A 13942-nucleotide genomic window follows, 5' to 3' on the forward strand; every position below is an offset into this window, starting at 1 on the left:
CAAAATGAATCAGTAGAAAGAACAGGCAACCACCTTTCCCCAACATTCTGCAATCTTTCTGTGACATGAAGCTGCATCACTTCTGCGTGCACAAAGAAATGAGTTGAAAACAAATTAACTTTGTGTACATTTAGTTTTCCAAATAAAATGTCATAAGATCAAATTGTTAGACTGTAACTCAGATTTTCTGAATGATGAATTCCAACAGGATGAATTTCCATTACACAAAATGCCATATTGCTGTGTGGGTCCCTGTATTCTTAATTTTTTATGAATTCAAATTACAAAATGAATAGTTGTTCCTTAATATGCTTCCTCTTCCCACAATCTCTTCTTTTAAAAAACAAATGCACTAAAATAGACTGAAGGGCATAGGAAATTTAAATATGTATCCAAATCAGTTTATTTAAAAGAAATCAGATAAAAATAAAAAGTACTTGCCTTTTAAGCTTGGCAAAAGAGATCAAGATGCGAGCATAACATTCATTTGCATGGTGCTTCTCAACTGGTAGGGCAGCAACTGCATCATCATACAGCTCTATAAGCTTATTTAATAAGCTTACATTAGTTTGTGGATCACCCATCTTTCCCACCTTCTGAAGATATGCAAGCCAGTCTTCAGGAAAATTTCCATCAGCCATAATTTGTCTAATTGTACCAGTGTGGTCTATTAAAAAGTAGAAGGCTTTCATTATTATAGATTGACAGTAAACCTACTGTAAACATTAAGTAGCAAAGTACTACTGACATTTAGATGGTTTAATATCACAAGACTAGAGAGAATTAGAAATTATTTTGCTCAGCTATGTGTCTACACTTCTCACTCCCTCAGAAAAGCAGTCAAGATAATTGAAGACCCCACTACCCCAGACAGTCTCACTTCTTGCCCCTCCCATTGAGCAGAAGGCACCAAAGCTTCTATCCCACTATTATAAGTCTATATAATATACTTAATGTATTTTAAAAAAACACAAGAAGATCTGCATATGCTGGAAATGCATGTGTTGTTTTTGTATGCTAAAATGGATTCTTGATCTCGAGACAAAAGACTGGCAACTATAGGCAAGTTAGCTTAACATCTGTAGTCAGGAAAATGCTTGAAGCTGTCATCAAGAAAGAAATAGCAAAACATTTAGAAAGGAGTGGTTCCATTAGACAGATGCAGCATGGATTCAGAAAGGGCAGGTCATGTTTGACAAACATACTGGAGTTCTTCGAGCACATAACGAGTGCAGTGGATAGAGGGGAACAGGTGGATGTTGTATACTTGGATTTCCGGAAGGCGATCGATAAGGTGCCGCACAAGAGACTTATAAACAAGATTACAATGCATGGAGTTGGAGGAAGTGTATTGGCATGGATAGTGGATTGGTTAACCAATAGAAGGCAGAGAGTTGGTATAAATGGGTGTTTCTCCGGTTGGCAGTCAGTGGTGAGTGGGGTGCCGCAGGGGTCGGTGCTGGGCCCACAGCTGTTTACCACTTACGTTGATGATTTGGAAGAGGGGACTGAGTGTAGCGTAGCAAAATTTGCTGATGACACTAAACTGAGTGGAAAAGCAAATTGTACAGAGGATGTGGAGAGTCTGCAGAGGGATAGAGATAGGTTAAGTGAGTGGGCCAAGGCCTGGAAGATGGAAAACAACGTTGGTAAATGCGAGATCATCCACTTTGGAAGGAATAATAGAAGAGCAGATTATTATTTAAATGGTGAAAGATTGCAGCATGCTATTATGCAGAGGGACTTCGGAGTGCTTGTTCATGAATCGCAGGTACAACAGGTTATTAAGAAGGCAAAGGGAATGTTGGCCTTCATTGCTAGAGGGATTGAATTCAAGAACAGGGAGGTCATGCTGCAACCATACAGGGTACTGATGAGGCCGCACCTGGAGTACTCTGTGCAGTTCTGGTCTCCATACTAGAGGAAGGATATACTGGTTTTGGAGGCAGTGCAGAGGTGGTTCACCAGGTTGATTCCAGGGATGAAGGGATTAACCTATGAGGAGCGATTGAGTTGCCTGGGACTATAATCTCTGGAATTCAGAAGAATGAGGGGATTTTATAGAAACAAACAAAATTTTGAAAAGGATAGATAAGATAGAAGTAGGAAAGTTGTTTCCATTGGTAGGTGAGAGTAGAACTAGGGGACATTGCCTCAAGATTCAGGGGAGAAGATTTAGGATGGAGCTGAGGAGAAACTGCTTTTCCCAGAGAGTGGTGAATCTGTGGAATTCTCTGCCCAGGGAAGCAGTTGAAGGTTCTTCACTAAATATATTTAAGCTACAGTTAGATAGGTTTTTGCATAGTAAGGGATTTAAGGGTTATGAGGAAAAGGCAGGTAGATGGAGCTGAATTTATGGACAGATCAACCATGATCTTATTGAATGGCGGGACAGGCTCGATGGGCCGGATGGCCTACTCCTGCTCCTATTTCTTATGTAGATCAAGCGATTGAAACATATTACCTTCCTGCATTTTCTCTGTAACTGTAACACTTTATTCTGCATCTATTACTGCTCTTCCCTAGTATTGATGTGATGACGTGATTGGTATGGATGGCAATCAAATCAAAGTTTTTCCACTGTACCTTGCAAAATGTGAAAAATAATAAATTAATTTATCAACTTTCTAAATAGTCTTTGGCTGCATATTCGTAATAGAGGGTTATAGAGAAGAATTTTAACCATATCTCTATTATGATTCAGATCATAATAAAGGATTATCAGAGCACATTATCTATTTAGTGCTATCAATCAGTATGAAATCCTATTCTACAAAATGCTGGAGGAACTGAGCAGGTAAGGCACCAACAATGGAAATGAACATTTCGGGCCAAGACCCTTTATCATCGATGAGGAGACTGTTTATTCCTCTTTGAAGATGCAGCCTGACCCGCTGGGTTCCTCCAATATTTTGTGTGTGTTCCACTGGACTTTCGACATCTGCAGAATGTTTTGTGCTTACAAGATCCTACATTTCTGTATGGGGGTGGGGGAAGACATTCTATTCTTATTTGTAGCTCAATGTTCAAATATCTATACATGGAAAGATTGTGTTATTGCTTTCATAACTTAAGTGAATACACTGTACCTGTAACATCCAAATTAGATTTCAATTCTTCAGTTTTGTTTGCTTCCTCATTTTTTGTTCGAAGGTTAGCTAATAGACTTGTAAGGCGAGCAAGTCGCATCCGTGAATCATTAATTTCATCCTCCATTACTACAAGGAAAGGGAAAAGCTTTAAAATATTTCAATGATATGTTTATCATTACCTTCAAAACAACATCCCACAAAAAGGTATATTTAAGTTTTAGTCTTCAATATTCACATTCAAAAAATACTTGTATGGAACTCATATTATACTGCCTCTCACGAGTAAATTGGCATTGCTTGAGAGGATAAAATAAATCTCAATGTTATTACATATTCCACTTCTTATTGAAAATAGTTTCAATCCAACGTTCAATTAAAATGCAGACCAAACCAAATTTATTAAATAATTGAATTAATTTCCACTTTGGGACCTTTACTTCATAGCTTTATGAAATCGGGTTTGCAATAGATTCAACTAATAAAAATCTTAAACTATAACTAATTCTACCACTGGCACCTCTCTTGCAATGCCGTCTAAGTGCAAAGTTATAGTTATGTATCTAAATCAATGCAATTAGAAAATTCAAACATTAAAAACCCCACTGATAAAGTTGGAAGGAGAAAATTCAATATTAGGCTACATAAACGGGAGGACATTTCAATGATGAAAACTCAGCAGAAACAGGGCTTAACCAGTCGTGTAATAGATCAGAAGACCACTTGGAACTATAGCCAAACCACAGGCTACAATCACAACACTACTTCATATAACTTGGGGGATAAAGTTACTTCCAAATGGATCAATTGTAATGAGAAAATATTGAACAAGAACATTTGAAATTATGTTTGAAGTATAGAAACCTGAAGACTTCTATATGAACAAAACCTTGTGCCGCATTGCTCTGAGGTATTTCATAAAGAGATAAGAGGGTTACACAGATGGATGTATGCAATGTTAAATTCAAGAAAACATATACAACATAATGAATTGCTGCATGACAAATTCCATTGAAGGGCCTTAGGCTACATCCACACTCGACCGGGTAAATCCGTAACCGAAGCTTTTTCTCTTTGTTTTGACCCTCTGTCCACACTGAAACAGTGTTTTCCTCCCCCAAAAACGGTGCTTTTCTAAAACGCTCTCTAGAGTGCTTAAATCTGAAAACACCGGTTGGGTGTTGTAGTGTGTACCGGGTAACCGAAGGTTTAAAAAACCTGTTGTCCCTTTCATCGGTGAAGAGACTATGGCTGTAGGAAATGTTTCCAGGGTAACCCTTCTATGAGAGTGGGGAAGATGTTGGTGGGGCCACCCGGGGGTCTGTGTGTCCATATGTGTAGCTATTGTAGTGGCTGTGAGGCTGGTATTGTGGCGGTGAAAAGTACTGGGGGGGGTGGGGGGAGCCATCATATTCCTCTTCATTGCAAATCCCTCTGCAACAGAGTTAGTCAGTTTTTCAATGTTCGTCGTCAGCCGGGTCATACTGTCCGTGAACTCCCTGTCGGTTGCCTACATACGCTCCAGTATTTGTTTTTTCAGTTTTAAGTCCTCCTGCGTGAGAGCCAACAGCTGTCCATCGTTTGGCAATTTCTTTTTAAATTTTTCTAGTCTGTAACTGGACAAACGCGCACCAAGTATACCGTTTCCTCTTTGCTTGTTTTCTGTTGATGTGTCCTGTGCATGCCCAGTTGGAAGAGATTCACCCAAATACCTGTTTTAATGTGGACGGAGGTATTTTCAAAAACACCTGGTGTGGACGCCTGTCGTTTTTACACAAAACCGGCGTTTTCAAAATTATCCAGTCTAGTGTGGACGTAGCCTTAGATTAGACTCCAATCCACCATGACAGCATTACTCCAAACTTGCACCAAGCTGAAGTGGAAAAGATGGTCTTATTCACATTGAAGTAGAAAATGGATGTTATGCAGATTTTTAAAAACAAAACAGAAACATTATAAATGCTCCAATTACACCCAAAATGGTGTAACAAAATATTCAACCCAGAGTCTAATGCACCAGAGCAGCACAACTGAGCTGCTGAAGCAAGCAGGCAAGCATTAGGCTCAGTATGAACTAACAGGAGCACTTCTATGTGAATATAATCCAGAAGGTAGCTACTGTACGATTTCCTGATTCCAATCAACCCATCTCCCTTGTGATTAGCCCCAAAGTCCAAATCAACTGGCACACCAACTCCCCATAACTGGAAAGCATGTGGCCAACCAGCTAGATTGGCAATACAGAAGAGTTTTGATGCTGGAATCTGGAGCAAAAATCTAATGGAGGAACTCAGTGGGTCAGGCAGCATCTGTCAAGTACATTGTTCATTGCAACCAAATCTTCAAGTCCAACAGCACAGAAACAAAAGCCCCAACTCACTCATGCAGAACAAGATTTTCATCTAAGCTGGCCCCAATTGCCCACATTCAGCTGGTGACCCTCTACACCTTTCCTATTCATACACCTGTCCTAATGCCTTTTAAATATACCACTACCTTCAGCAGGTCAAAGTAAATATATTATCAAAATACATATACTACCTTAAGATTCATTTTCTTGCAGCCATTTACAGCAAAATATATAACACAATAAAATTTATGAAAACTAAACACAAAATCCGACAAACCATGTGCAAAAGGCAAATTGTGCAAATGAAAAAAATAAATAATACTGAGAGCATGAGTTGTGGAGACCTCGAAAGTGAGTCTAGTGTTGTGGAATAAGTTCAGAGTTGAGGCTGAATGAAGTTATCCATACTGGTTCAGGAGCCTGATGGTTGTAGAGCAATAACTGTTCCTGAACCTGGTTGTTTTGGGTGTTAAGGCTCCTGTATGCCCTGCCTGATGATAGTAGTGAGAAGAGTGTATGGCCTAAATGGTGAGGCTCTTTGATAATAGATGCTGCTTTCTTGTGGCAGCGCAGCTTGTAAATGTGCTTAATGGTGGGGAGGGTTTGGCCGTATCCGCCACTTGCTGTGAACTTTCATTCGCAGGCATTGGTGTTTCCATACCAGGCCTTGATGCAACCAGTTAGGATATTCTCCACTGTACATCTGTACATTATAGATGTTTCTCAAAGTTTTAGATGAGATGCCAAATCTGTGCAAACTTTTAAGAAAGTAGAAAGAAGTGCTGTTGTGCCCTCTTTGTAATTACACTTACATGCCAGTCCCAAGACAGATTCGCTGAAATGATAACACTAAGGAATTTTAAGTTACTGACCCTCTTACCTCCAATCCCCTAATGAGGACCAGCTCATGAACCTCCAGCTTCTTCCTCCTGCAGTTGCTAATCAGCTCTTTGGTTTTGCTGACATTGAGTGAGAGGTTGTTATTGTGGCATTACTTGACCAGATTTTCAATCTCCTTCCTGCGTGTCAATTCATCACCACCTTTGATTCAGCCAACAACGGAGTTATCACCAAACTTAAATAAGGCATTAGAGCTGTACTTAGCCACACAAAGGTTAAAGTGAGTAGAGCAGGGGACTCAGCATGTAACCCTTTGGTGGACCTGTGCAGAATGAGATTGTGGAAAAGATGTTGTTGCCACTCCATACTGACTAGGGTCTGCAAGTGAGGAAGTTGAGGATGCAGTTGCACACAGAGGAATCAAGCCCTAGGTCTTGAAGCTTAGTGATTATTTACAAGGGAATGATAGTGTTGAATGTGGGGCATTGCTGTAGTCAATGAAGTGCATACTGATGTATGGCGTATGACGAAGGGTCTCGGCCCGAAACGTCGACTGTACCTCTTCCTAGAGATGCTACCTGGCCTACTGCGTTCACCAGCAACTTTTATGTGTGTTGCTTGAAATTCCAGCATCTGCAGATTTCCTCATGTTTGTGTCATTTACATTGCTTGCTTTTGGTTTGTAGGAGGTGCTGGCATTCCAATCCGCCTAGAGCTGTCAATCGTCCTTCTGTAATTCAAGTTTGGTCTGAATTGCCAATTCACATGTGAGATAACTTTCTGGATTGCCAGTCCTGGATGCCACCAATCTAGCCCTCAGTGGAATGCAAATCTCTTGGTGCTTCTGGTTGGGGAAGACTCTGAATGATTTTGTGGGGACACACTGGTCCACAAGTGTTTTTTATAAAATCCATGACATCAGATGCATATGCATTCAGAGCTTCTGATGAGCCCTTAAACATGGCCCAGTCCACCAACTCGAAACAATCCCGTAGCCGCACTCTTCTATGCGCCGTGACCACCTCCGTGCTGATTTACATCTTCTGCCTTGCTCTTTAGTCTCTGCTTACATGCAGGTAGGAAGACGACAGCCAGATAGTCAGTTTTCCTGAAATGCGCTCGAGGGATGGAATGGTAGGCATTCTTAATGACAGTGCTAGAGTGGCCGAGCGTGTTGGATCTTCTGGTGCTGCAGGTGATGTGTTAACGGTAGTAGGGCAGAGGTTTCTGCGCATTTTCAACAAAATAAACCCTCCGGGAGAGTACAATCCAACAAGGAACGACCAGCACGTATAAAACGAATCAAAGGGTGCTGTAACAAATTAGAAAGGGACTACCATGTACAAATCTTGGGAACACAGCTGCATGCTAAAGGACGGTAAGCGTTGGGAAAAGGGTAAAATGTAAACCGGAAACTGATAATTGTTTAATACCAAGAGGGCATGAGAACAGGAGAGAAATGGTGTTTGGTCAGTGGTTATGGGAGGGGGATATAGGACACGCACTGCATTCGCATGCCCCTCTGATCTCCACGGACCCCGGTGATTCTGCCCCCGCCCCAATCCCTTCAACTCCCACGCCGCCCAGCCAACACCAGCCACTTACCGAGCAGGACCGAAAACTACTAACAAACATCAACGCCAGCCACCAGCCGCCAACCGCCCGTGTTCAAAATTGCCGCACTTCTCAGCAACGAGCCCTGCTATTGGTCTGAGGCGCAGCAACGATTCGGATTCGCTGCCGAAGGGCTGTTCCACCCGCCCCTGACAATACGAAGTGAAGGGAGCATTGAGGACAAGTGGGGCGGGGTGGTGGACCAGACAGCGCCGACTTACATCAGAGTTCAAAGGACAAAGTTCAGAGTATAAATGCGTTAACAAAACACGTAAGTGTCGCCACATATAATCTTGATACAGTATTCATTATCTTTCAGGCATTTACAGGAAAACAAAAGACAATAGAATTTACGAAAAACTGTACATAAATAAACCGACAAACATACCACTGTGCAAAAAAATTGTACAGAAAGTACGACTGAGAGCACAGTCATAAGGAGTCTTTGAACGTGAATTCGTAGAATCAGTTCATATTTGTGATGAATAAAATTATCTAATCCACATTAGGATCCCGATAATTAGTCTTGAATTCGGTCCGAAACGTCGACTGTACTTTTTTCCATAGATACTGCCTGGCCTGCTGAGTTCCTCCAGCATTTTGTGTGTGTTGCTTGGATATCCAGCATCTGGGGATTTTCTCTTGTTTGTAATCTTGAATTTGATGGTGTGGACCAAAGGCTTGTGTACCTCCTGCCTGATTATGGCATAGCTTGGATGGTGGGGGTCTTTAATGCAGACATCCCACCCTGCAAAAACTCATTTCAGGGAGGTCTCAACCAGAAGTCGCAACCTCATAGCAGTCTGTGTTGTTGTGGCACCCACATCTCCTCCATTTCCCGCACTTCGGCCCTCACCCCATCCTCCCACAACCACAACAGGGACAGAGTTCCCCTTGTCCTTACCTACTACCCCACCAGCCTCCAGATAAAGCACATTATCCTCTGCACCTTCCGCCACCTTCAACAGGACCCCACCACTAAGCACATCTTTCCCTCTCCAGTCCTCTCTGCTTTCCGCAGGAATCGGTCCCTCCGCGACTCCCTTATCCACACATCCATCCCCACTGATCTCCCACCCGGCACTTATCCCTGTAAGCGTAAGTGCTACACCTGTCCCTACACCTCCTCTCTTGCAACCATTCAGGGCCCCAAACAGTCCTTCCAGGTGAGACAACATTTCACTTGTGAGTCTGTTGGGGTCATCTATTGCATCCGGTGCTCCCGGTGCGGCCTCCTCTACATCAACTCTGCTTCCCATTCCCATTCAGGTATGTCCATACATGGCCTCCTCTACTGCCATAATGAGGTTAAACTCAGGTTAGAGGAGCAACACCTCATATACTGTCTAGGTAGTCTTCAGGCCCTTGGTATGAACATAGAATTCTCCAACTTCCGGTAATTCCCTCCCCCTCTCTTCCTCTATCCCTATTTCACTCTACCCCCTCCCCCAGCTCCCTCATGGTTCCGCCTCCTTCTTCTACTACCCATTGTTTTCAGGGCTATGACGTCAATGCTTCCCCTCCCCCACCCCTTTGTCTTTCAAATTATTGGTCTTTCAACTGAAGCTATGAGCATTCTTCAGATCCTTCCCCATCTTTCATTCTTCAGTCCTGACAAAAGGTTCCGGCTCGAAACGTCGACTCATCGTTTCTAACTGATGCTGCCCGAACTGCTGAGTTCATCCAGTGTACTGAAAGTGTTGCTTTGATCACAGCATCTGCAAATTATTTTGTGGTTAGTCTATATCAATGAATTTGTTGATTTTGCAAGACATCAGATTCACAAATGATTTGTGAGACAGCTGACTTCTGAATTCTGTCTTATTGTGTCATGTGCACAATAGCTGCTGTCTTGGTTGATGAGCGGGCATAGTTTTTTGCTATTTCTGAATCAGGAAACATTTTCCTGAATAACTTGCCCTGTGTGCTAACACACCCGGAATGGCAGATTATGCTCAACGATGAAAGATGTAAAGTACACCTCAGCTCTAGTGACCTTCTCTGTCAGACTTTGGTTTTCTACTGAAAAGAACTGTGAAATACTTGAGCAGCCTTCCCTGCACTTAGCCTCCCTAATATGTTGTGGTCCCTAAAAGAAATAAAAGCATAAGGTGTATGCTTATTACAGGTGTGCACCGCTTAATGTCCATCCGGACAACGTCCGATTGCATATACGTCCGTAGTCCCTCTCTCTCACACACACACCCTACAATAGTCGGGATCAGAACTTACTTTTTTACATCGATATGGGGGATTTTAAATGAGTGATTTAGATGTTCTGTACCTTCAAGTTCAAGTTTATTGTCATCTGACTGATTGTCCACAAACAAAACAACCTCTGTCCGGACACGGTGTAGCCACAATACATGTATCACGCACACCACATAAAACAATATATTACCATATTATTTAATAAAGTGTAATTCAAAATGCATATAAAGTGCACAGCACAGGTAAGCAGTTCGCTGTTCTAATGACGATTCCTCGATGGGGGCCGGGTATTTATTAAAACTGTTTTTTCTTCTGAAAACGGCTGCGCGGGCTTCAATGTACCTGTAAGTGGAAGTGTTTCAGGAAAAAAAACCCCGAAGAATTTGCCTGCTGCGAGTGCATTTTTAAGGATGTCTTAGCGGACGATTTTGGAATTTCGCTCCAATTTAAACCCCGCTCTAATCCCCTTTAAGACAGCAACGCGACCGGCCCGTATAGGACAATCTCAGCCAGCCTTGGGAATTTCTTTGCCAGACTTTTGTACTTCATCACCAACAGTTGTCCGGATGATTTCAGCATCATTAAAGATGGCAGTAACTGAACTGATGGAATATGGAAGCGAGAGAGAGGTCGACTGTAAAGCTTGCCCACAGAGAAAACTGATATGTCTGCTTAGCACAAAGAGAGATCAAGCAGGATTCATTTATTTTCTTTCTTTCTTTTTTTTCCCTCTCCCTCTCCCTCTCTAAAAAATCGATTTCCGGGATATTGTATATAATTTGCAGGCATCAGGGGGCCGCTATCAATATGCAGGAGACTCCCGGAACTCCTGGGAGAGGTGGGATATCTGTTAATGATAAATGCTGCCCTCTTTTGTTAGCGCTTCATGCTGATGATACTAAATTGAGTGGAAAAGCAAATTGTGCAAAAGATACGGAGAGTCTGCAGAGAGATATAGATAAGTCAAGTGAGTGGGCAAGGGTCTGACAGATGGAGTACAATGTTGGTAAATGCCAGGTCATCCACTTTGGAAAGAAAAATGAAAGAGCAGATTATAATTTAAGTGGTAAAAAAAATGCAGTATGCTGCTGTGCAGAGGGTCTTGGGAGTGCATGTGCATGAATCACAAAAGGTTGGTTTGTAGATGCAGCAGGCTATCGAGAAGGAAAATGGAATGTTGGCCTACATTGCTAGAAGGATTGAATTTAAGAGCAGGGAGGTTATGCTGCAACTGTATAGGGTACTGATGTGGCCACACCTGGAATACCTCGTGCAGTTCTGGTCTCCTTACTTGAGCAAGTATATACTGGCTTTGGAGGCGGTGCAGAGGAGGTTCACCAGGTTGATTCCAGAGATGGGGAGGTTAGACTATGAGGAGAGATCTGTGACTCTACTCGCTGGAATTCAGAAGAATCACAGGAGATCTTATAGAAACATATAAACTTATGAAAGGGATAGATAAGATAGAGGCAGGAAAGGTGTTTCCACTGGTAGTTGAGTCTAGAACTAAGGGACATAGCTACACCCTAGATTTAGGATGGAGATGAGGAGGAACTGCTTTTTCCAGGGAGGGGTGAATCTGTAGAATTCTCTACCCAATGAAGCAGTGGAGGCAACCTTAGTAAATATATTTAAGACAAGGTTTGATAGATTTTTGCATAGTAGGGGAATTGAGGGTTACAGGGTTGCAGGTAGGTGAAGATGAGTCCATGATTGAATCAGCCATGATCTTCTTGAATGGCAGAGCAGGTTTGATGGGGCAGATAGCCTACTCTTGCTCCTATTTCTTATGTTCTTAAATGTGCTCAATGGTGAGAAGCACTTTGCCCATGATGGGCAGTGTATCCACCACTTTCTGTAACCTTTTCCGTTCTTGGGCATGGGTGTTTCTAGACCAGCCTGTGATGCAACCATTTAGGGTCTATAGACGTTTGTTAAAGTTTTTGGATACATGCCAAATCTCTGCAAACTTCTAAGGAAGGCTTTGAGATGGGATTTACATTCTGGTTCCAGAATAGATTTTCAGAAATGATAACTGCATGGAATTTAGAATTACTGACCCTTTCCACTTCTGATCCCATAATGTATACTGGTTCATGAATCTCTGGCTTCTAGCTCCTGTAGTTGATAATCAGCTCTTTAGTTTTGCTTTAGTTGAGTGAGAGATTGTCGTTGTGGCACACTCAACCAGATTTTCAATTTCAATTTGAATCATAAAGTAGGTGGGGATGCTGGTGTGCTCCCAGAGATTTCTTACTTGACGAGTGGAGAGATTACTCTATGGTCCTTGGTCATTGGTGAAAGACGTCTCCACTGCACAATTCAGATTTCTGCAGGGGTCTCTTCTTTGCGTAGCCCATACCTTTGTCCTTCTTAACACTTTTGAGAGATGAAATGCATTTCCCCCAAACGTTTAATTGGTAAAATATCTTAAGTTTTAATAACAAACTGTAATTAGAACTACAGATGCATATTAGAGAAGTAAGTGAAATGGGCTAAAAATTTGCTAATTAAGTTTAAGGGAGGAAGAGGAAGATCCAGTCAGAACACGTGTGAAACTATGGAATCATTGAAAGAGGCGGGCTGTACCTATGATTTTTGAAATACATATATAACTTCAAACATAATTCTCCAATATCTTAACTGTTCATTGTTGCAAGGATTGTTAGCCCTCTTGGTTTGACTTCTACTTGAAGAAACCTGGGAGAGTTAACAATCTTGAAAATCTTAAAGATCAAATTAACTTTTTCATTTGCTTTAAAATCTTTTTTCAAAAAGAAACTTTGACTAGACATTAATTGGAAATATGAAGTCAAATATTACAAGTCTTGTTTGGTTCAAGCAATTTACTTGTAGAGAATATTTAACAGTTTAAAGAGTATGATTACTGGAGGCTATCACTGATAAGAAACAATGGCTTCATGAAACGACAGCTGAGACCATTTCCACTACAAAATTGATGGCTTTAAAAGGATGGCTCTGGAAGCAGTATTTTTCTCAATTGTGAATGGGTAACAAAAAGCCATTAATTTAAATTTGTCATTGAAGTTAGGAAAAATATCTAGATAATCTTTGAATGATGAAGTCTGCTTCACCAAGAGATAAATCAAAGCAGATTGTCTCTTCCAAAGGAATTGTGGTAAAAAACTGAAACAAAGTTCTCTTCTTGGGCAGTTCGCTGGCTCAACAATAATCTGATGTTACTCCAGTTATGTGTATCCTGAGGTAAGTGGAAAGTCCTAGATGGAAGCTGCAGACCTTGACTTGTGGGGCAGGTAGTGCTTAATTAGGTAAGTGAGTAGCTTTGGATACACACACAGAATGCTGGAGGAACTCAGTAGTAGTAGTAGTAGTAGTAGTAGTAGTAGTAGTAGTAGTAGTCATACTTTATTGATCCTGGGGGAAATTGGTTTTCGTTACAGTTGCACCATAAATAATAAATAGTAATAGAACCATAAATAGTTAAATAGTAATATGTAAATTATGCCAGTAAATTATGAAATAAGTCCAGGACCAGCCTATTGGCTCAGGGTGTCTGACCCTCCAAGGGAGGAGTTGTAAAGTTTGATGGCCACAGGCAGGAATGACTTCCTACGACGTTCTGTACTGCATCTCGGTGGAATGAGTCTCTGGCTGAATGTGTTCCTGTGCCCACCCAGTACATTATGTAGTGGATGGGAAACATTGACCAAGATTGCATGCAAATTAGACAGCATCCTCTTTTCAGACACCACCGTGAGAGAGTCCAGTTCCATCCCCACAACATCACTGGCCTTACGAATGAATTTATTGATTCTGTTGGTGTCTGCCACCCTCAGCCTGCTGCCCCAGCACACAA

At 41.7% G+C, this 13942-nt stretch overlaps 1 protein-coding gene across 3 annotated transcripts in view; it reads right to left on the reverse strand.

Annotated features, from left to right (window-relative positions):
- Positions 1-7937, reverse strand: part of ttk (ttk protein kinase) — a 43046-nt gene extending 35109 nt beyond the window's left edge. For all 3 annotated transcript variants that reach the window (XM_072250148.1, XM_072250144.1, XM_072250153.1), the window contains exons 1-3: positions 7885-7937; positions 3090-3218; positions 442-667 (exon numbers count right to left, since the gene is read on the reverse strand). In XM_072250148.1, the coding sequence (XP_072106249.1) occupies positions 442-667; positions 3090-3216 (353 nt within the window). In that variant the 5' untranslated portion in view covers positions 3217-3218; positions 7885-7937. The remainder of the gene's footprint in view (positions 1-441; positions 668-3089; positions 3219-7884) is intronic.
- Between the last annotated feature and the right edge of the window lie 6005 nt (positions 7938-13942).

This window comes from Mobula birostris, chromosome 2 (genome assembly GCF_030028105.1).
Source record: "Mobula birostris isolate sMobBir1 chromosome 2, sMobBir1.hap1, whole genome shotgun sequence".
In the NCBI taxonomy this organism is placed as follows: Eukaryota; Metazoa; Chordata; class Chondrichthyes; order Myliobatiformes; family Myliobatidae; genus Mobula; species Mobula birostris.